This window comes from Parasteatoda tepidariorum, chromosome 6 (genome assembly GCF_982258835.1).
Source record: "Parasteatoda tepidariorum strain Cologne lab strain chromosome 6, Ptep-v5.0, whole genome shotgun sequence".
NCBI classification, from domain to species: domain Eukaryota; kingdom Metazoa; phylum Arthropoda; class Arachnida; order Araneae; family Theridiidae; genus Parasteatoda; species Parasteatoda tepidariorum.
In genome coordinates this window covers 12,124,272-12,149,078 of record NC_141760.1, presented here as the reverse complement: position 1 = coordinate 12,149,078, position 24,807 = coordinate 12,124,272, and the positions used below count along the sequence as shown (strand labels likewise).

The 24,807-nt window shown below is 26.6% G+C and overlaps 1 protein-coding gene across 1 annotated transcript in view; it reads right to left on the bottom strand.

Annotated features, from left to right (window-relative positions):
- The window catches only part of LOC107442691 (uncharacterized), a 29,412-nt gene continuing 4,605 nt past the window's right edge, over positions 1 to 24,807 (bottom strand). The window contains exons 4-17 of the mRNA XM_021147368.4: positions 23,098 to 23,419; positions 19,447 to 19,556; positions 18,639 to 18,809; positions 17,741 to 17,893; positions 15,406 to 15,474; positions 13,704 to 13,931; positions 12,684 to 12,805; positions 11,389 to 11,494; positions 8,221 to 8,342; positions 7,171 to 7,278; positions 3,805 to 3,921; positions 3,483 to 3,631; positions 727 to 805; positions 1 to 175 (exon numbers count right to left, since the gene is read on the bottom strand). Of these exons, the coding sequence (XP_021003027.3) occupies positions 65 to 175; positions 727 to 805; positions 3,483 to 3,631; positions 3,805 to 3,921; positions 7,171 to 7,278; positions 8,221 to 8,342; positions 11,389 to 11,494; positions 12,684 to 12,805; positions 13,704 to 13,931; positions 15,406 to 15,474; positions 17,741 to 17,893; positions 18,639 to 18,809; positions 19,447 to 19,556; positions 23,098 to 23,419 (1,967 nt within the window). The 3' untranslated portion in view covers positions 1 to 64. The remainder of the gene's footprint in view (positions 176 to 726; positions 806 to 3,482; positions 3,632 to 3,804; positions 3,922 to 7,170; positions 7,279 to 8,220; positions 8,343 to 11,388; positions 11,495 to 12,683; positions 12,806 to 13,703; positions 13,932 to 15,405; positions 15,475 to 17,740; positions 17,894 to 18,638; positions 18,810 to 19,446; positions 19,557 to 23,097; positions 23,420 to 24,807) is intronic.

Below are 24,807 nucleotides of genomic sequence, written 5' to 3'. Positions count from 1 at the left end.
TTATTAATTAAAAAAATGAAAATCTTTATTACATAATTTACAAGTTTCATAGTTATTTACATTGTTAAAACTTTAAGCTAAATCCACCTCCTTGAGCAGATTGATCATCATTAGTTCCAATTGAGTTGTAACGGGCAACAGCTTCAGCCATTGTATTTTTTTCACTCACTTCACTCTGTAATTGATAAAAATAGAATTAAACATTTTGACATTACAATTACTTTACTATCCAAAGATAGTTATCACGTAAAAAATAATTTTTATTGAATATTTTATTTTTATTATTCTTAATTATAATTTAAGCAGTATAAGGTATAAAATTTTTTACATATTTTAAACTGTGTAATTTTAAATATATCTAAATTAATTTTGTCAAATAGTTCTTTAGAAATTTTATTGGATGTGGCCATAGGTCACTTAAAAGAATATAAACATTCGCATACATTTCCAGAAATGACAAAAAAATTTCTGAAAACTGACAATAAAATTACAGAAAACTTTTAAAAACTTCTAACAGATCTAATTTTTAAAACAATTTTTATCAAATTTTTGATTTATTAAATGTATAACAAGTAAGTCGCAATATAAAAAGGAATACCATATAAAAAATATCCAAAATAATATTTTTCTGTCTAATTTACAAAGAACAAAAGGGGCATTTTTAAATAAATACTTGCTTACATTTAACATATTACTTAATTTACTGTTATAGTATAGTATATTTACCTCATGATTTTTTTCAATAAAATCATGCATTATGGCTTTTTCTGCAGTTAATCTCTTATCTGGACTATATGTCAATAATCTGAAAATAAAATAAATAAATAAAGCTACAATCGCAATATCCTTGCACCATAAAATGTTATCATGCATTAATCAATGAAGTAAAATAATTTTTTCCTGTATATTATATACCTTATTCCATAAATGTTTTTTTAAAACTCTTAATAGATATGAATTATTGCAATTACTTTCACACAATTTGTTTTAGGCATGTTTTTATGCAATAACTGTAACAAATAACTATTTTATATTAACCAATATTTTTCTTGTTTAACTTTTTGGTAATAAATAATTATAGTTAAAACAGAATGTTTACTGAAAGTCGGTAACACAATAACTGTAACAAATAACTATCACATAGAAGTCGGTAACACATAGAAAATAATACTTCCTCCTTTTATGTTTTATGAGAATTCTTGCACATTGCAAACATGCAAGCTGATATTTCACTACTATTGTTAAATTTTTGGAATCAGACAACAAAAAAATCACCTCAAAAAGTAGAAAATTATTATGGATAATGATTAAATTTGAGTAATTTTTTTTTAAACACTGAAATTCTCTCTTTAAAAAATCGGAAGATGCAGGAATTGTTGCCCATTTAACCTTACCTGGTAAGCCCTTTGAACCTAAGTTACAGAGATGAGCAATCACATCACAGATACTCTTCCATAGGGTGGGCCACATTCACACAACAGACAGATTAGCAGAATTTGAACATACAACCATTAGTTTCGCAGTCAGGCACATTGACCGCTCGGCCACCTGGCCAGTATATAAAGCCTAGCCGGTCACAAAAAAGAATGCCAGAATATACATACTAGTGACATGCGTAAGTTTTTGTTCTTAAACTGAGAAGTTTATGTGGTGCCTTGATATCACTATCAAGCAGAAGCTTCGAGGGAAAAGAAGCTATTCTCAGTCCTGGATATCATAGTCTTACCAAGTATTCATCCAGTGAGTTTCCTAAAATTATTGTTGTATCATTTTATATTATTTTCCAGTGCTAAAAAAATTTTTTTTCTAGTAATTTGTTGGATATCTTAGCCTTGCTAATTATTGATTCAGTAAGTTTCCTAAAATTATTATTGTATCAATTTATATTACACTCCTCCACAGGGTTTATATGCACTAAATTGCCTAGAAAACTGTGAATTGTTATGTAAAACGAGCTTCAGGAAAAATGTAATTTTACCTTAAAACCCAGAATTGTTGGGTACTTTGACACCCTATCAAATTGCGGGATTCATTCCTCCCGTTTTCAATACCAAAAGTTTTTTTTAAAACCACTTTTATCTCAATTTTACTAATCTTTGATTTATTTTGACAAATGACTTAATAGTTTTGGATAATACATTATTACAAACAAAACGTTTTTTTTTTTTTTATCATCAACTAAAACTGAATGGTCAACTGAAAGTTTGTCGGATGTAGGGTTCCCATGGGTCAGGGAGAACAGGAAAAACCTGGAATTGTCAGGGAATTTTATTTTAACTCCAAAAATCAGGGCATAGTCAGGGGTAGATGCAATTTTTTTGCAAAAACCTGGAAAATAACCAGTCTTAAAATTGTCAGTAACAGTAATCAGTTTGAGATTCAACTTAAATAATTCTAACATTTATTGCAATTATTTATTGTTAAAATGTCACGTTTAAGTCAAACTGAAATGTTTCCATCCTCATTTAATGATATTTGTTTTATACAGAAAATCCAATACTTAGCATTACAAATAAGAGAATCAAAGTTTTGTGATGAAAAATTTCGTGGTATAGATAAGCATGATATGGATTTTCATTGAAATTTACCTGATATACCTAGAAAAGTCAGGGAATTTTTTTTCCTGAAATTGAGAGGGAACCCTGCTAATGTGGTCACATCTGCTTTCTCTGAAAATTATTTGCTTTTATAAAAAAAATGAAAGAAGATAGTTTATTAATAGTATATGCCTACAATTTTTATTACTAAACGCAGATTATTTTATAAAGCAGATTGCAGCTTTCTCTTTTTACATTTCTGATTCCACTACGTTTTGATTTTTTTTCTTGTACACAATAGAGTTCGTCTCATTCATGAACTTTCAGATAATTTTATTTATTTTTTTTTAAAAATTCAGTTGATCTCATTATTGTGACCAAGGTTTTAATATTTATGTTAGCATTTCTTTTAACTATCATTTCCGTAAAGTAGTTTTTAAGTGTTGTTTTATTTTATTTAATTAATAAGTTTTCTTGGTATTTTATTGCTTTTTCTTATAATTATAGCTAATTAATTTTAATAAATATTTAACAGTCTTGTGTCCAACTGAAAGATTTCTGAAATGTAGCCAGCATCACACACTGGCTGCTTTTACTCGCCAAACAAGCAGCTACTTATAAATTTGAAGCTGAGTAGGCTTGTAGAATTAACCCCTATGCATATATTTTAATAAGAAAATATGCTCTAAAACAGTAAGTTTTGTTATCAATAACCATTTTTAACAACTGACATATTTTATGTTATATTTCACATGCAAAAATTTGAACCATAGATTAAAAGTTAATAAAAGTGATTTGTTCTTTGTATAATTCATAATACAAAAGAAATTATATAAAAAAAGAAATGAAAAAAAATATAAAAAAGTATAGTTTCTATGTGAGGAACACCGTGTTAAGTTTTTTCTTTAAAACTTATTACATAATTATAAAAAAATTTAAACCTACTTATTAATAAGATCAAATCCAGCATTGCTCAGAGTGGAGGGAAGACTGTGTTTTAGTCTGTTGTATGGATAGTTAGCAAAAGCCAATTTCTTCACCAAAGGAAGTTCATTAAAACCAGGCCATATTTTTTCACTTGGAGTACCAAGCTCCTATAATGAACAATAGATAAATTAGAGATAATTATACAAATTTTTAACTAGAAAATAAATTAAATTAAAAGTAGGTAGTGATTAACTGTTAACAAACACATGAATTGCAAAATAATATGAATACAATTTTAAATATTCTCATTCTTATTTCTAATCATCGAAAAAACACTTACTTTAAATACTCGTTTGAGTTGGTCCATCTCAGATTCACCGGGAAAAAGTGGTTTCAGTGTAAGTAGTTCTGCAAAAATACATCCAACTGACCACATATCAATAGCTGTTGAATATTTCTATAAGAAAATATATACCATTTTAATGAAATTGAGAAGCGTATCTGTTGCTACAACACAGATATACAGTGGCATGCAAAGGTCTGTGGCCAATATAGCATTTTCTAACTTATGGTTATGAGTGTGAAACAAATACTTTTTATTATATTTATTATTATAACCTAATTCAAAATAATATCACATTCTTACTTATTGATTATAATTTGTAAAAAAGATCTAAAAACACAAAAACTAAAATGAACTATACTTCTGTATTCAAAAGCCACCGGCTAGACTATAATTTTAATTTAATTCAAATTATTTTTAGTAAATATAAGTTGAAATCTTAAAGACATTCGAAACCCTAACACTGCCTTTACCATGCTTGTCATTCAGAATTTAATAATAAATTTTTTCTTCCTAGACTTAGAACATACTTTTTGGTATCCCTCTTAAATGAATTGATTTTGTATTTATCAGAAAAACATACTTTTTTAGTTCTAGTCCATTTCAAGTTGTCTAAGAAGATAAACTGTAACCTACCCACTTTTTTTCTGTACCAATTAATGCCTTTATTAAGGGTATTAGGTATTAAGGGTATTATAACAATACTGTGACTAATATTTACAATTCTTTCTTTGCATAACTCCAGTGCAAAATGAGCTGCAGTTTTCTTAGAGCCTTCCGTTAATCTTTTTATTATACTGCTTTTTTTTTCTTTCCTTTTTGTAGGGTCAACCACTTTTAAACCAGACTCACTTCTATTGTTAAGAACTAGGTCATTTGCAGATATATTTTCCAAATGACAATAAAGACAAAATTCCATTCAGAGAAACAGCCTACTTCCTATAATTTTATTATGTTTTAAGATCTCCTAACATTCGTATCGACCTATAACGAACGTTTTGTTAATGCAATTGAACGTTTATTAATTATTAATTTTTTAAACTATATCTATTAAAAATTATTTTAATCAAAATAAAATCATCTAGCTGGAGAATTTTGAACATGAAAATATTATAGTTTATTTTAGTTTTTATATTTATACATGCAATTCTAACAGAGCTCCCAGAGTTCAGGTAGAACAGAGAAAACCTGGAATTGTCAGGGAATAGTTAGGGAAAGTTTTATAAAAAAACATGGAATATTCCTATATTATACCTCGAAAAAACCCAGTCTCAGAATTGTTAGTTACAGCAATCAGTTATTGAGATTCAGGTTAATTAATTCTGATAAGTATTACAACTATATTATAAAATTCAGCTTTTAGAGAAACTTTTTCATGTTCTCATTCTATTGTATGTTTTTATTCACGAAAATCTAATATCTCACATTCTAATAAAAAGAAAATAAAAGTTTTCTGGTGAAAAATTGCATGGTATAGATAAAATATGGTATGGACTTCCATTGAAATTCACCTGATATACCTGAAAAAGTCCAATTTTTTTCTTCCTGAAATGAATAGCTGTCAACTCTACTGGATTTGCCAGTTTCTTCTAGTCTACTGGTTTAATAGAAATTCTCCTGGATTTAGTACATTTTAGATAATTCCCAAAAATTAAGTAAGTTTCATAAAAAATAATAATCCTGAAATCGAATTTTTTCATAATTTGCTTGTTTGAATATTTAAATAAATATTACTAATACATAGTGAAGCAAGTTCAATAATATTAATCAGTTTAATGCTTTTTTTCTGAAATGTTTAATTTATTTTTGTTTAAAACTCCCTTTTTAAATATCAATAATAGTAGACTATGAAATTATCAATAATAAATTATTTGTTTTACCATTAAAAATTTTTTGTTAATATAATAACTATTTTGAGTAAAAATAAAATTTTGAGTTGACATAATAAAAAACTTATCAAATTTTAGTTCATTTAATGTCAATCATAAATGGAAAATATTACCCATTTATAATTATTAGCGTAATAAAGTTTTTGTATTTTGATGACACTAAAAATCCCCAAATGTAAATTATTTAGTATATTATACAACAGTTATCAAAACTGTTATATTATTTCATAGTCTACTGGATTTTTTCTTTTCCATGTTGAGAGTAATGTGATATTACTTTAATATATTTATGAAATAAAAATGATTCATTTTTCACTCACTTAAACAGTCAAAGGAGGAAAAGAGATAGAAAAAATTTAATGGCCCAAGTCTCTTTGCAGACCATTACATTTATGTTTACAAGAAGACAACTGACTGTTAAAAATAATACACATAATTTTATAATCTTGAGAATGTTAGTAAAAGGCCTTTAATCATTTTTTATTTACAGGATGTTCAAATGCGTACTTTTGAATTTGAAAATTAAAAAAAAAAAGTTAATTTTTGTTTGAAATTTAGAAATAATGAAATCCACCATGTGCAGAAAATATGTAAAGATAAATGCAAAAATTTTTACCGATAAAAGTAGAAAGAGAAAATTACCCTGAGTACAGATAATCAAGATAATTCTAAAAAAGATAAGTACAGTATACTCTCGATATCTCGAAAACTTTGTTATATTAAAAAACTATTTTTCCTCTTGGCATTAAATATCCACATAACGTTAATTTGAATTCCTATGTAGAAGAGTTTCTTCTAAAAACCTTGTTACCTTGAATATTTTACAAAATTGTAAATGAATTAAAAAAAATAAAAAATAAATGTAAGTTTATTGTAAACCAATTATTTTCTATATAATGCGTAATTATTTTTGTCTCACTTTTAAAAATAAAATCATCATTATTGTATTTAGACTTGTAGTCAACTATCGTTACATTTATATTTTTTAGCAGTTATTTTTATGTTTCATAACTCTACTTCTTAGAGTACTATCTTAGAATATATTTTTCTACTTTTTACAGCATACTTCGTTATGAACTTATCTTGAAATTTTTTTAGCATTCCTTCAACTTTGGGATAATTCTGGCACTACAAAGAAAAGTAATTAATAACTATTATGATAATCAATAATTAATACAATGCACAGAAGGCTGAAAATTAATAGCTAAAAGAGCCAATATTTAAGATAATGAACATAAAGGTAACATATAATAACTATGAGAGCTGAAATGTATGGGGGGTTTAATGATCCAAGGTTTAAAAAAAAGCATTCAGCACCAAGCAAAAATTCTAAAAACATTTTTGAATGTTAAAGAACTATATAAAACGTGCGTTCTCAACTACTTTCAATATCATAAGCATAAGATAAATAACTGAGATAAAAAAGATAATAGATATAGTTACCATGTTATTAAATTAGTAAATTAGAACTTACTTTTGCCCCCAGAAGTAACTCAGGTGCCCTGTACCATAGAGTGACAACTACGGGTGTGTATGATTTCAAAGGAGATCCATACTCCCTTGCAAGACCAAAGTCACCAACCTAAATGAGATTAAAGTCTTCTTTAAATTAATGTTTATACAAATGTATTTGTTTTTAAAACATGAATATCAATTGAATGAAATTTTCAACAAAAGAAAAATATAAATAAATAGAAAGAAAAGTAAGAAACTATTGAATAGCAATCAAAGCTAATAAAATCGATGAATTGTCAAAAATGACTGATTCCGGTAAATAAAATTCAATTGTGCTTAAACTTTTTTTTTAATATATACAAGAATACATATTTAGTACTTTCATGACAATGTAGAATTTTCACAAAGAGCAACATTGTAATTGCTAAAACTATTTAACTTCAATCTCAATGGTTGCTAGAAGATCGATCATTTTCTAGATTGTAATTACATTTTTCTAGGATTTTGCTTGCTAAATCCTAGAAAATAAAGATAAAGATTTTTGAAAATGTTAGTTTTTTTAAAATCCAGACCCATATTCATTCATTATGATGAAATACTTTACAAATGTTTTGGGTGAAGTAAAAAAATGATTACTTTATAAATATTTAAATTATACAGGGTTGTCACTCATATCTGGAAAAAAATTTCAATATTATATATATACATATAATACTTAATATATTAAGAGGAAACACAATTACTGTGCCCTTGTGTGAGCTATATTGGGCTAACTATACTAGTTTTAATTGCTGGAAAAAAAAGAACAGCTGAACATACTTAAATAATGCCATAGTAAATTAAATAGTTTATTATAGCTGAAATATCTTTAAACATCCTGCTTTGCGTAATCACCATTTTTTAAAAGATGAAAATATGAAACAAAATTTCCCGGATTTTCCCCGTTATTTTAGGTGATTTTTTAATTCCCTGTATTTTCCAGGTTTTCCCTATGAAGTGGCAACCCTGTTTTATAGCACAACTACAATACATTGGTTACGTAGCACAACTATAGAAGGGGGAAAATTACCTTTAGAGTTCCTTTATGACTCAACAACAAATTAGAAGGTTTCAGATCTCGATGGAGTATCCAGTTGTCATGGAGATGGGCAACTGCTCTCAAAAGCTGAAGTATCAAAGATTTTACTTCGTCTACACATTTTGGTGTAAGGAAATAAGTAGATACATACATTAAAAATAACATAATTGAAAAGAAAAACATTTTTTCAAAATACACATAAAAATATAATTAAAATTTATGGATTTCTTTCAAAATATTAAATCCTCAATGAATGAAATAATTCTGTTTAAATAATTTTAATTTCAGGAAGAATCTTTGAACTCAGTACTGCGTTACCTACACTTAAACAAGATTTCCAGCCATTGCAACAGTCCTGAAATTTTTTTTATGATCTTAACTTCTAAAAAAAAGACAAAATTTGTAGGACCTTTAGCAAGCAGAAGAAGCTTAAATTTCAGTTTATTTCTGATCACAGCAATTTGGAAAATATTTGATTTTCACCTAAACTATGCTTTAAATTTTAAATCACATTTTTATGTGTGTACACAGATTAGTTATATTGTTTAAGTTCTTAGAAAAATATGCTAATTGAGCTATTGGGGTCAAACTTAAAACATTTTACAAATAATTTCTCATCAGAAATATACCAAATTATAAATTTTTCTCAGTTCGCCACAGTTGGGAAAAATTTCATACCAATATAAATAATACCTGATGATTCTACTCACACACTATAGCCTGTCAAATGTGTCAAAAATCATAGGAGGGACACAAAAAAAGTTATGAACCCTCCTGGGGCACATGATTCTTTATTGTGAAAAAAATTACTTTAAAACAAATAAAAAATAAATGTGATACAGGGCGTAGTATAAATGTTGCAAAAAAATTTCTGAGGAGTCGGGGCACATCATCAGGATTAAAATTGCATAGAAACACTCATATATGGAAATGTTGAACACTGAATGGTTATTGCATGCTTTGATTTTAAAATATAGTTATTTTATAGCTGGCTGTCACAGTATCAATAAAAAACAACTAACAATATTTCTAATACCTATACAAGAGCAAATTTATGACCACTTCTTTGAAAACAATGGAAATAACATAAAATTTTTTTTAAAAATTTATTATTCAAAAAATAGTTTTAGATGATAATATATTTTTGCAATCGAAAATATAATTATAAATAATGGCAGAAAAAATGGAATAAAAACAGTGGAAACTTATGCTTCAAAATTTTACATTTTTGGCGAAATAAAACAGTATAGATTTTTATATTGCTTATTACAATAAACATTTTTTTATCACATTGTGTCAATGTAAAAATATAATCACTAAAAAAAAAAATAAGGAAATGAAGGTAGTACTTTTAAAATATTGTAAACTAGAGTCTATGAAAGGTAAAATATCATGAAACAGAATTTTATTTTTACAAAAATATTGTGATAAATTATCATAAGGTCATATGATGGCAAAATATCGCAAGATCATATCATGGCAAAATATCGTGACAATGTTGGTAATTCTAATAAAATTTAAAAATTGTCCTACAAGCAAACAGAAAAAAAATGTTAAAGATTCAAGTATAAACTGTTCAATCTGGAAATCGCAACGTAATTCTTTTAAATTATTTAATGATCAACATTGTTGATAAAATTTTATTAAACAAATTAATTAAATTTAGACGATTAACAAATTTTCCAATCTTCGAAGATTTTCTTGAAAAAATAATGATTTAATCAAGTCAAATTTGCTGCTAAAATTGATTCGAATATATTTCTAGTTGTTTATAACATTCTTAAAGAATTGATAATTAAATATATCAGGAGCTGAGTGAAATGCGATAAATAAATAAATCACATTGATACTTTAATGTATAGATGTTACCGTTAAAGTGTGAAATCCTTTATTTCATAGAAGAACTAGGTATTTCTTGAATTAATTAGACAAGTTAGTTGAAGTATATAAAATTATTGAATTCTACCGATTTAACTAGGTATTCAATAGAATAACGATTACTTGATCGTTTAAGTATGAAATATAGCACTCGATAGTTCTTTGAACCAGTTCAAGCTGCTTTTAGTCAGTTTTGAACTGCTTATAGAAATTGCTTTTCAATGATGTGTGTGTGTGTACACTTCATTCTTAAGCTTTTAGAAGTAGATATTAATATGAGCAATAATAATAAATTATATCATCTGCTTTTCCTTATTATATATCAATTAATCATCCGCAATAGGAGTGAAATGTATTTTTGAGAGATTTTAGCTATTCATGATCAATTGATTTATAAAATAACTTAGACATTGTTTTTTTCATTTTAACAGTCTATCATTAGTTATTTCAATTGCTTTTTTCACTTTAACAGTATCTCATTAGTTATTTCATTGAAAAACTAGGTTAAGTATGACATTTTTCATCTATAATTGTCTTGTCTAATTATTTCATGAAATATCTAAGTTATTCTATGAAATAACTGAACTATACACTTTAACGGTTTTATAGATAAAGAATTAAAATATATTTTAATATAGAATTAATATATTAATTCTTTATAGTTGTATTGACTATATTACGATTTTTTGGCTTAACTAAAAAAATATTTACACATGTTATTGTTTTGACCTTGTCAAGATTTTTTTTAATTCTTTTGCAGTGACATTGTTTTTCAATCCTTTAATTGTAAATCTACTTGAAAAATTTGTATTAATGAAATTTTCTCAAACTGTACTTCTCTATTGAGTAATGTCAGAAACAACCAGTTTGTCTTGCATAAAGCAACCAAGTATTAGAGGGAACTAAGTTAGTAAGTAAAACATATACACAATATATTAAGAAGAAATACATATTCACTGTGCTCTTGTGAGCTATATTAGGATAACAATGCAAGTTTTAACTGCTAGAAAAATTTAGAGAAATAACAGCTTAACATAAAACATATAATACTACAATAAATGAAATAATATAACAGAATTATCATCTTTAAATATCTCATAGATTGCACTTTGAGAAGTCTGCTTTTTTTAAAAGGCAAAAATAGGAAATAAAATTTCCTGTTTTTTCCTATCAAAATTTCATGTTATTTTAGATGATTTTTTAATATTCTTGTATTTTCCAGTTCTCCTTGTGGAATGGCCTGAAAGCTTTACAATAGAAAACATTAAAAAAGCAATTTACCAATTTTGAAAGGTTCCTTCATAGTTCTCATTAAGCTTTTCAGGTCATGTTCAACATAATCCATGACTATGTATATTCTGTCAATGTTGCTACCAACAACTATTTCCTGGAGGGAAAAAAAAACTGAACATCAAATAGTTGTTAAAGTTAAATTAAAAAATATATAAAAAGAGGAAAGTCTATTAAAAATCAATTCAATTCTTTTATTTTGAAAGGAATTTAATTTCCATATATATTTTAAAATGGAGTAAAGCAGTCACACAGCTGCTTGTTGAGAACCAGATAGGTCATGGAGGTTAAGGATCCACAATTTTGTGACCAGCAGTCATGGTGGTGGCAATGTGGTCAGTTTGCACAGTGACCACCTTTATTTTCGAGAACAATTGGCCTGAAGCCTGAATGGGCTTTACACTATCACTGGGGATCAAATTTCTGTCCTGAGAGCAACAGCTCAGTAGCTTTGGGTTAAAAAAGTACAGGTATTTAGATAGAAAATTAGTAAAATATTTTTAAAAAAATTCAAAGACTGAAATTCTGCAACGTGAAAAATAAATAAAATTATATAAAAATTCAATTGAAATCCGGTAAAACTTTTAAAGTTTATTATTAATATCAGAGGCTCATGAAAGAAAATTTAAAATGATAGTAGTAAATATTTTTTATTTAGAAACAGAGAAATAGGTCATGAAATAATAAGAGGTTAAAATGCTTGCGATGGCTGAAATGTAGGTCTCCAACCTTCAATCTGTGAATCACATGGTACTGGGAAACTCAAGGGACATTATTATTTACTGTGTATTTACTTTCTATGGACGAGAGGTTAACTGAGAGACATCACCTAAAGCCACACGAATACTATGCATGTAACTGTATTTTATTTTGAAGGAATGTTTAAATGCAATTATATTAAAAATATTAAATCAAAATAATTTAAAACATTAAAAAGTCAACGTTCCTCTCCCCTCAGAGGGTAAAATTATCAAATGTTGATTGATCTGTAGCAATAAAAAGAGTACTGGTCTAAGTTACAAGTCACGAAGAAAGGAAATATGTATTTAAATTTGCTTCCTCAAAAAACGCCAAGGAAGGGTAACAATATTGAAAAATATTTATGAATTTTGTGTTGTCATAGATTAAGATAAATATATATCTATTATTTTGAGCTAAATGAAAAGTTAAAAAAAAAACAAGGATTAGGAGTTTGTTTTAAAACTTTTCTTATCAATATTTTCATGTCTATACATGATTTAAGACAGACAGAAAGAATTTAGATCTGATTAAATATAAAAACTTACACGGACAGATACAATATTTTGATGCTGTGCTTTTAGCAAGGTGTTTATTTCTCTCAGTGAAGTGATAGGAAATCCTTCTTTTTCCTTTTCCATTTTTAATCGTTTTAAGGCTACAACTTCACCTAAAAAAAGAAAATGTTTAGAAAAAATTAAGCTAAGAAGAGAGCACAAATAATACCACATAAACTGACATTCTTTACTTTTCTAGAACAAGTAATTAAAATGTCATTCAATGATAAAATCTGTGATACAATATGCTTCAAAAAAGTAATACAGCCAAATCTCAATATCATAAACTTTCTTGAAAACACGAAAGAAGAATTCCCAGAGCGTTAGATATGTTGCCAATAGAAGAAAAAAAACCTCTTAGCTAGATACATTTCTTGGTGATCCTCAATTTCACGAAATACTTAAATCACCAATGCTTTTTTCCCCTGAGTTTTTGAAAAATTTACAATGCTTTTTTAAATTTCAATACTTCTAAAAACTTTTCTTGTACAATTTTGAGAAACACTTCTCAAACCCTAATAGACAAAAAAAAAATTTGCTGAAATTATACATTCCTAAAGAAGTAGATATGTAAGATGTGAAAATAGATAAAAATATAAGAAAGAAAATAGGAATTATAAAATAGGTAAAAACTTACTAATCTAATGAATAATAATAAGAAAAAAGAAACTGATATTCATGAGGGAGTAGTTACTGTGGAAAATGTTTCAGTATAAAGTAATTGGACAGAATTAGAAATATTGAAAAAGGTTAAGGCATCTTGAGATTTATCAGAAAAAGGAAGATGATAAACTTATGAAAAAGCAAAGGTATTGACAGTGTTTGAAATCAAATTTTTTTAAAAAATTAAATATGTGTACAATTATTATTTTGAAAAGTTTTGACATTCTCTTAAAATGCCTGATTTTCGGCCTCTCAAAAATTTTACCACCTCCCTCCGAGTTTGTAATGTTGAGGTTCGATTGTATATGTATATTTACTGTTGAGTGACCTGTTGTTAATGAGACTAACCTGTTGCCTTTTCTGTTGCACGATACACAACGCCATATGTTCCTTCTTCAATGCGAGTTAAACTATTAAATTCATCAACACTCCTACAACCTTGAATGGCAGGCAGATAAGTAGAAAATATTTCTTTCATTTTTATGACTGGTTCCACTTTTGCAGGAACATCATTTTTACTTGATTTGTTATCTTCATTTACCTTTGCCTTTTCTTCTGCATCAGAAGACGAAGAATCTAGAAAATAGAAATTTTACTTTTAAATCCCTATTTTTGATGAGTGAAGTTTTTGACATTCCATAATAGTTTTCAGAACACAGTATAGGCTTAAGATAAATTTATTAAAAAATATATTGCATAATTTTTATGAACAAAAGATCGTTTAAAATATTTTTATCAAGGCACAATGTTATTTTAAGCTTAGTAAAACAGTTGTGTTTTTTTTACTAACACGGTAATAGAGCTAGAAGTACTAGAAGTAATAAATACTAGAAGTTAAGAATAGTAGTCACTGGTTATCAGAGCCATAAGAGATGGTATTGTATTTTAGATTATAATAAGCATAGCAATGATTTGATATTTGAGTGTCACAATACTGTAACATTGAAATTTTTAAAAATAAGTAAAAATCCATTAACTGTTGTAAAAGTGATAGAATTCTCACAAATTGAGAATCGAACAGTAATTACTCAAAGGTGTTATTCCATAACTGTAAGTCATGGTATGCAGAAATACGAAGAAATTTTTTTTCCACAAAAATGATTGACTTGGATTTAAGATGGAATTTTATTCTTTTATGTTTGGCTTGTAACAATTTTAGAGACATAGGTTTGAGGTTACGGCATTTATTTTTTATGTAATTATCACACATTCGTAACAGCTAATCAAGAGCTCTATACAGTTAATATAACATAAAAATTCAAGAATTCTTAAATCAATAATAAGATAGATAAAATATAGAATTTGACAGCAAAGAAACCAAAATGGGCAACTAAAGTTAAACAATTTACATGCTTAAGTTATTAAAAGCAAACAGCATGATATATACTAAGTTTAGTGAAGAAAAAAAAAAAAAAAACAGGAAAGATTAGGAGCACCTTTAACGAAAACACCCTAGTTTTGCTGAGGGAGAAAGTAAGAATCGATTTCCATAAGAAACATTAAAAGATATAGTAAAATATTGATTTTTTACAAACAAACACATTTTACATTTAGTAAAAAAAAAAGGGAAGAGCTAATAAAAAAGAAATAAAAGACACATAAAATTATTAATCAGTACTTCCCCATAATCAATATATAAGATTAATGTGTAAAAAAAAATGTTTTAATATTTATTTTGGGGGATGGTAGAATCCATATCTTGTGTTAGCCTGCAGTTAGCAAGGACAAAAGAAAACTGCTTAAATTTAAATCTACAATTTGTAATTAAACGCAAATTTAATAAATAATTGTAGTGAAAAATAATGAAAAAAAAAGAATTTACAAAAGTTCATTATAAATATATATTTGAAATGCTTTTAAAACTAAACTGTAAGCTGACTTAGTAAATCTGAACATACTCACACTAATAATGATGTTAAAATCAAAAAGTAAAGTATATTGTAAAGTATTAGCAGTAAAAGTAAATTATATTGTAAAGTATTAGCAGTAAAAGTAAGGTATATGCAGTAAAAATCTGCTTAGTTTCATATATAGTTCAATTCGTATTTACCAGATGATTCATCAGCTGATCCATCGTCTCCTGATTCTTCATTTTCTTCCTCTGAACTCTGACTAGAAGCTTAAAAATAAAATTAATTATAAGGAATAACACAAACTTTTTATTTTTAGAGTTGAAAATTATTAACCATTTTTACATTTAAACAGTTTTAATGTAAAGACAACTGCAATTCAAATGTGAAAACAAACAAAGTATGAGAGTTTTTTTTAAGAATTAATTGATGGTTATTTTAAAGTTCCCCTATCTTTAGTTAAAATGTTAAATAGAGAATGAGATGATGTTTTAATTGTAAAGACAAATTTAATTGAAATGTTCGAATTATAAAAGAGCAATTTGTAACAACTCTCACAAAAAATTGCATGTTCTTTTCATTAAAATTTTTTTCGGTACTTTTCAGTTCAAATACCCATGAGTGACTGTGACTTTCTCAGCCTTTCATCCCTTCAGTGGGTTGATAAATGAGTACCAAGCATGCTTGGGAACTAAACACTGGGGGTTCCGCGGTCGGCCGACCACCTGACCGGAACTTCTGCTCCTGCACCCTAGAGCCCAAGAAAACTGTGGTGGGCACGGCCCTCTATGGGCTACACGCCACTGAGTTTAGTTTAGTTTTTAGACTGTGACTTTACATTGCATGCATTTATCTATGACAATGCTTTCGTTTATCAGTTTAGTTGTAACTATGCAATTCTAAAATATGCTTCCTTTTAAAATATTAAAAGACGAAGTGATATTCCTTAAATTATTATTTTCAAACAATATAATACATTTCTAAATATTTAAGTGCATTAAGATTAAAAACCTAAGTTTATAAAAATGTAGAAATTACTGTTAATCAGAAAAATAGTATTTGTTTTCAAAATGAAAATAAGAATGTTACTATATATTGCTAAATTAATTAACCCAATATTTTTTAAAATTTTATTTTCAAAGTACTCGTAATCGTATATGTTCAAAACAAAATATTTTCAATATATTATTTTTGTTTCAGAAATATTTATTTATTCGGATTATTATTAATTTTTATTCTATTTGGTTAATCAAGTAAACAAAAGTGGCATTTATTTGTTATTGAAATTAGGAGATTTAAATTTGAAAAAATAAAGGGAAAGTTAAAAGTTGTTCATTTGGACATTATGGATCACTATATAAATTCAAATATCCCACATACAAAAATTAGATAAATACATTAAATTCCAGGGACTTTAGGCAACATAGAAATTAGAAACTGTGGAAAAAATCCATAATGCTCGTGGAGAAAAATATTGAAGTAGGTGAAAACGGGAAGAATTAGTAGATTATTAATTTTGTAGTTGTTGATTATGATATGATTAAAAATAATTCATTGCAAGCAATCACTGAAGAGAATTGTTATTCAATCGCCTCTTCAGACAATAATGAAGACAAAAAATAAATAAAAAAACTATTCTTATGAAGACATAGATTGGATTTAATAATAAAAGAAAATAGTTTATTTTTGCTAATAAAGAGCTGCAATCGTAATGAAATAACGCTTCAGAAAATAAATTTTTTAACAATAAAATAATTAAATTTAGAAAATGGCCCCACAGAAAATCTCCTACCATCATGGAATCAAAAATGCAAGTGACATGTAGACATTAGAATAATTTTCTCTAAGGAAAGGCGAGAAATCCATGTAATGGACAATAAGCATTTTTAAATTATTACCAAGGCTCCTTTTCTTAAATGTGCTTATGGAAAAGAAAGTATAAAAAATAATAACACATTTTAATGAAAAAAAAACATTTAGCAACCATGTTACAGTTTTAGATCTTTATGCTAATGTGTTAGGCAGGCGTAGAAGGAATCTTTTAAAATAGATTTCATCCTTAACTCTAGTCTAGGTTTAAGAATAAAAAGATCAACAATTATAATAATGATTTTTATTTATAGAAAAAAGATTAAATGAAATAATAATTTAGTTTTTAAATGATAAGAAACATGTCATGCATATTTTTGCAATAATTGTATTTATCAATGTAATAATTGTCCTTCTTATCAATACATAATATTATGTAACACAATATAAAAATAATGCCCACTGCTAACAAAACCCCTGCATTACAAAAAAGGCAAATTTTTAAAAACAAATATGAAAAATAAGAATCATCTTTTATAAAACCTCATTTTTAATGCAGTGATAATATAAAAACTAATTATAAGATTAGCTAAGAGGTTGAGAGTTTGATCAATCACCTCATGAATAAAATTATAAAACGTAAAATAAAAATCCTTATATGTACTCGATATCATTATTATTTTTAATTTTCAAAGAGAATATTTTATTATCATGTGAATCACATACCTTCACTTTTACTATCTGTGTTGCTTTCAGATTCGCTATCTGTAGAACTTTCAGACTTACTGTCAGTTTCACTTTCAGTTTTGTCTTTAACATTTCGCTTATCATCAGTATTTTCCTCTTCATAGTCCATTGGTTCTTCATTTATGACTGGTCCTGTTAAACAGACAGGAAAAAAATTAAGGATAAACATTTAACAGTCAGTGAAGAATATAAAGCATTTATTTAAAAAGCATGAAAATATAAAAGAAAAGCAAATCATTAATTTTTTTAATTAGGCACGACTAGATATAAGTTTTGTGGGCCTGGAATGAATTTTATAATGAATCCTTTCCCAAAACACAAAAAATCTTATTCTCATATTTTGCAAGCTTTTCACCTTTAGACTTTGAATATCAAAATACTAGTTTTTACAAATATATCAAACTATTCATTTCTACAAATCACTAACACATTGTTAAAATTGACAAAATTATAAAAAAATATTGATGTATTTTTTTAACACTCTATAAGAAGATTCGTTTTACCATTATGGATCAGAGATAATACTTAAAACTAAATTTTATTATAACAATACCTACAGCAGAATTTCTTCCGAATCTAAAATGCATGCAGATGATTATCATTTCTATAAAAACTATAAGCAGGTTTTATAAGTACACAGTTGCCAGCAAAAAAATAAATTTAAAAAATCTGTAGATTTTATAATACAGCAGATTTTTATAAAAACTGTGTGGAGCTTATATAAGCACACAGTTGCCAGCAGCAAATAAATAAATTAAAAAATCTGTAGATTTTATAACACAACAAGAATTTTAAACAAAAAAAAAACAAAAAAATTTGACATTGACATAATTTTTTTTTTAAAAATTTTAATGATGCACAAGAGATTTTATTTTACCTAGAACTTTTTCGTTCTCTTTTTCTCTATTGTTTACAACAATTGATGAAGGAATGTGCTTTATATTTTTGGATGGACTTTGAAATCTTTCTAGACGTCTTTCTTTTTCTTTTTGTTGTCGTTCTCTGTCTCTCAGTTTATCTCTTAAATCTTTGCCATTAGATACAAATTCTAAATAAAAGACAAAACTTTTGAGCATTATTTAAGAATATTTATCAAAGTAAATAAAAGAAATATATAGAGATTACAGTTGTCATAGTTTGTGCTGAAGATAATATTTATTTATACAGACAAATCTTGATATTACAAACTCAAAGGGAGCACTAAAAATCTGTTTATGAAAAATTCAAAATTTTGAAAATCAAATATTTAAAAAATAGAGTCAAAATAATAATTGCACCAACATTTTAAAAGCTGCATGAGATATATTTCTTTTAAAAAATATATTGTATATGACAGTATCTTTGCTTCATTTTGTTTCAATTTTTTCAAAGCTCTTCTGATTCATCTTTTTTTTTTCTTTCATCAATTTACTTAAATATTAATGAAGACAGTATCTACTTCTTCATAAATATCAGTTTCTTTTGGATTCAGTAGATTAAAAAGTTCTTTGCTATTTTATGAGCAGATACTCTTATTTCTACTTATCTTTTCAAACACGGTTATCTCTTTCTTATTAAGGTTGTAAGGAATGATTAATAAAATTGATCAAAAAGCTTTTCAAAGAAATGAAATTTAAAAATTTTTTATTTTTCAGATATCAGTAAAAAAAATATTTGGTTATCAATAATACTTCGTTTTGTATTACCTTTTGTTGACCTTGAACTATCAGGTTGATTTCTGTTTTGTTCTCGCTTCTTCTCCATGAAATTCAAACGTTTTTCCCTCCATTCCTTTTTTTTAACATCAAAATTATCTCTAAATAAACAGAAAAAACTTTGAATCAGCTCATATGCATGCAAAATAAATAAAGAAATCACAACTCAATACTCGGTTGAAACAGGGAAATTTCCCTTATTAATTTAGGTCGCAGGTTAATATCAGTAAAAAACATTTAAAAAAAATAATGTATAAAAATGATCTAAAAAGAATTTAGAAATTAGTTTCCTTTTCCTTTTTTTAAATTTAAACTGAATTTTGTTCATTATTTAAATTTGAGTGTATCTTTAACATTTGTAATCTTTAACATCAATAATATGTGAATGCAACAATAAATAAATTAAGAACTGATGGAATATATTTTAAGAAACAGCATCAGTGTGTTTAGGAGAGATGTTTTAAAAAATAAATTTTCATATTGGTTTAGTTTTTAACCATTGTCATAAATTAAATCACAGACAATTCCATTTAGGAGTTTATTGCATAATGTTTAAATATTCTTTACAAACTCATAAGATTAATATGGAGAGAGTGGCCACATTACCAAATTTGCATTCCTTAAATTATCTGAAACTACATGTTTATTTTTGTTTATAGTCATAGTTTTCAAGCGTGTTTTTATAAAATGAAACGATTTAAAATCAACAGTAATTGGAAGAGCGAAAACGTTATGTACTAAAAAGCAAAGTTAATGGAGATAAGGTACTGGTTCATTTAGAAGAATTATAAAAAAAAAAACACCACACTATTACTGATGCCAATGATGCTTAATTAATTTTGAAAGTTAGTATTTTTGGTGCCATTGTGGCGCCAGCGTAGTCGCTAACGGAATCAGCTGGATGACGTACACGGGATCAGCAACCTTTTACCTTTCTTCAGTATTTAAGAAGCTTTGAACATTGTTCTGTGCACACTCACACTTAACTTTTACTTTTCTGTTTTTATCTTATTGTTATGTTTCAGTTGGTAACAAATGTTTGTTTGATTTTGTCATAGTTGTCCTCAACTTAATATGAGAGGGTTTCTCCTCCTCACCACATATTAGAATAACTGGCGTTCTTTTAATAACTACCAAATATTCTAATATAAGTACTATTGCAGACACTGTGGAATTTTTAATTGAGAACCAAAAGGGATAAGTGCTTGATTTTAGAAAATTTTAGCTTGAATGAGTTGGCAACAGCATCATGCCAAATAATTCCGATAACACTTAATCTTTATTTTGATGAGCTTCTAAAAAAAATGTTTTTTTAAAGGCAGAAAAGGCAATAAATAAAAATAAAGATAACAATTTTGTCGCCTTGTGTAGAATTTTATATTGTTGATCAGAGCTATAGAGTTGGTAGTTGAAATCTTCAACTCCAACTGATACTGAATTAAAATTTCCACTGAATTCAATGAAAGTATTAATTTCTACAATATCATATTTTATAATTTTTTTTTGTAATGTAGCTTACTTAGTATTATTTTAATTTAATTGGCAATATAATAATAGAAATCTGTATGTTTAGTTATCTGCTCTATCTATTCAACCAATAGTAGACCATATAACTAGATTTATATAAGTTTTTCTGTTTTGTTATTTGCAAACCAAATACATATGACCTTAATATATACAAGACTACAACAAGAATTGAGTTGACACAGTCTCCAGTAGTGTAGTTTCAATGTATGTTTGAGGAAGGAGGGGGGGTTGTGGGTCCTTCTAATATATATCTCAGAAGGAAAAAAAGAGGAAAATGAAAAAAATTAAGAATATTTACTGTGTTAGTTTTATTTACTGAGCATAAGCTGCAAGTATATAGAACTCATAAAATAAGTTAAAAATATAGAGAAAACATGAAAAATTAATTCCACATTTTCTCTCTCTCTATATATATATAGCCCAAATCAGTGGTTACCAACTGGTGGCCTGCGGGTCGTATCTGGATTCCAAAGCCTTTTTTGAGGCCGGCGAACTAAAATATATTAGTTGTGGTTTTTTTTGTGGACAATTTTCGTACAAAATCTATATGGGTTTTAAATAATTTTCTTTCGTTAAAAAAACCCCTAATTTCTTCGTTTCTGTGAAAGTTAACATAACAAGGGTGCAAAAAAATTTATTTCTCAGGTTTGCATCCAAGAAAATATTCAAATACAAAAATTATAGTGCATTTTGCTCTTTTTTATTTTGTGAATAAAATTTAGCACGTGCATATCAGAAATTTCCCCGAAGAAGTTCTCCCTTTTAACTTTTTGAAACCACTCATTTTGGACGAAATTATTTACATTTGTAAATTTTAAAATGCATAAAAGAGGGAATGAATATCATGTTTAATATAAATTCTTTGAATTGAATATCGCATAAACGGAAAAGAAAAATAATTAATTTTAGATGCTCGAAAATTTTCTTCTATGCTATAACTCCTAATAAGTCGGAAAAAAATGTTAATTTATCTCAGAATTAAACTTAAAAGGAAAAAAAAATTTTTTTCACTAAGTTTCTGATTGAGAGAAGATTCAAAATGATACATAACAAGCAATATTTGTAATGCTTGTTATTTTGCTTTTTAATATTAAAATAACAAAAATAATCATGTATGTTGCTCTTTTTAATTTCATTTTTTGTATCTTGTGAATACAATTTAGCATTTAACTTTTTGAAACCACTCATTTTGGGCAAAAATATTTACACATTTGCAAATTTTAAATATCTATTCTCTGTTGGTTGCAGCAGAGAAACCTCAATTTTGTCACTGAACATTTTGAGTGCTACTATGTAAGTTTTAATACAAACCTTTTTAAAGTTTTATATCTTAACAATTAGATATCTGTTGCACATTAATTATCTAATACATGGGTGCACATTAAAGTTATTGTAGCCCAAATTTTTTAATATGCAATTAAATATTTCTAAAAATCTACTTCTTATTTTAATTTGTAATTCAATACTTTTGTTTTGTACAACTTGGTAAAAATCTAAAAGTAATATTTAATGTTTCTTCAAACATAAAAGAGTCCTATATAAAATTTTGATACAGTTGCGGCCCGCCATTTGACTGGTGTTTTTAATTGCAGTCACCGGCTACATGTAAGTAGGAAACCCCTGATCTAAATATTTAAATTTCAAAAAATGAATAATGAAAACTTTTTTTACATTTACATCCTACTTATCATATAATAGTTCATTATTTAAGTTATGTTTAATTTTGGAGGGGGTTTTGACCCCCAAATCCTTCCCTATAAATATGCCATTGATAGTCTCAGTGAATTATCCAGGTATTATGTTTATTTTATATAAAGTTCATCTTAAAATGTGTTGCAAGAATTTCATGTGAAAAATGTAAAGAAAGTAGATAAAAATTCGGAGGCTTTAAAATAACAATAATAATATTAGATAAACCACTAAACTATCGTATATTTCTAATCATCGTGTGCACAAAGGAATTTTTTTTTCCTTAAATTTATGCAAAATCACATGAAGTGTGTATATTTCGATAATATCAATTACAAGTTACATTTTTAGATAAAATTGCATTTCAGGTATGAATTTTTTAAATCAGAAAAAGCATTCCAAATATAACAAAAGTGTTTCTCTTACACAAGTTTTTCATCCTTGACTTTAGTATCACTAAATTCTCCCCTGGATTCTCGAATATCTTTACTCGGCCTCACTTCTCGAATATCTTTACTCAGTCTCACTTCTCGAATATCTTTATTCAGTCTCACTTCTCGTACATCTTTACTTAGTCTCACCTCTCTAACATCTTTTACAACTCGAATATCCTCTTTATGTCTATCTCTTTCTCTGTGGTTATGGCTGTCTATTTCAATTTTTTTCTTTGTACTCGATTCTCTATCCCGTGATGAGCTTTCTGCATGAGAACTTCTTTCTCGTTTGTGATGATGTTTCCGCTTGTGAGCTACAATCAAAAGTAAGATTTTGAGTATCATTCTAAGAATAGATAAGTAATGTTTATTATGACAGATGAGTTTAAACATTAAACAGGTAATTTGGAGCCGCTCTATGCTAAATAATTAAACCAAAATAAATAAAAATTCTGAGTAATTTGTTTACTGAGTTGATGAAAAATTAATGGCTTTAATGCATTTTTTACAAATGTAATTTTTTTACAGGGTTTACATTCTTTCTTCACTAGTTTTGTATCTGCTCATATCTTTTGTACACTTAAAAGTAGCACACAAATGTAATGCAAAAGTAGCACACAAATGTAATGCTTTTGTCTTGATGTTTGACAGCTAGTTATTTTTTTCCTACTCTTAAGTCTGTATATGTATATGCTACTAATTTCCCCCCTATTTTTAAGTCTTAATAACTGAAGTTAAGATACATAGAATTCTACTACAGATTTTTAACTTTTACACAATTAGTAGTAAGTAATTTAAGAGCAATCGAAATATTCGAAACACTTATTTAAATTTAAAGAGTCAAGATTTTTTCTATAAGAAACCTATTTGTTCCAGGAAACGAAAAAGAAAAGAAAATAGGCAACATGGAAGAAACTAAAATTACAAATACAATTGTTTAGATGAGTAATATAGAATAGTTTAAATTTAAACAAATAAAATTCAATGATGAACAAAATAAAAATTCATTATATTAATGAGAAAAAAATACTCTTTTTTTATACAAAATTTTAAAATCATTTAACCAATAACCCCAAGAACAATAAGTAATTTTTATAGGGGATTATGCATTCTTATTTTTTAAATAAAATAAGTACAAGTTAATAATTAAGGAAGAACTTAATTATTGCCTATTTAGATAAATTATGTATACTAATTTTATTCTTAGTTCACTGCATATTAAAAAAAAAACAAAAACAATTTAATGTATGGTAGATAATTGCACACTAGAGAAAACAAGAGAGAATTATTTGTGTTCACAGGTTTAATTTTGATCACTATTGCAAATATTCTATTAAAATATTGCTTTAAATTTTTTTAAGCTGGTTTATTTTTTTTTACAATCTGTTTTGCCTTTTAATATTACTGTATTAAGAAATTTTAGATAGTAATTTTATTTTTATACCATGTATAATGAAATAAACAACACAAAATTCAATGCTTAGCCAAACAATATTAAGTTCCAATTATAAACTGTTAAAAAAAAATGGTTTTAAGATTTAATATTTCGTTTTTTAAAAGCGTACCTTTCATTTTTTCTACTTGGATTTGAAAGATTGGGTGGGGATTAAAGATAATAAAAGAAAAAAAAAAGTATTGCATATTGTTTAATACAATGTATGTTTGATACTTTCAAAAACTTATTTTAACACCAAGTGATAAA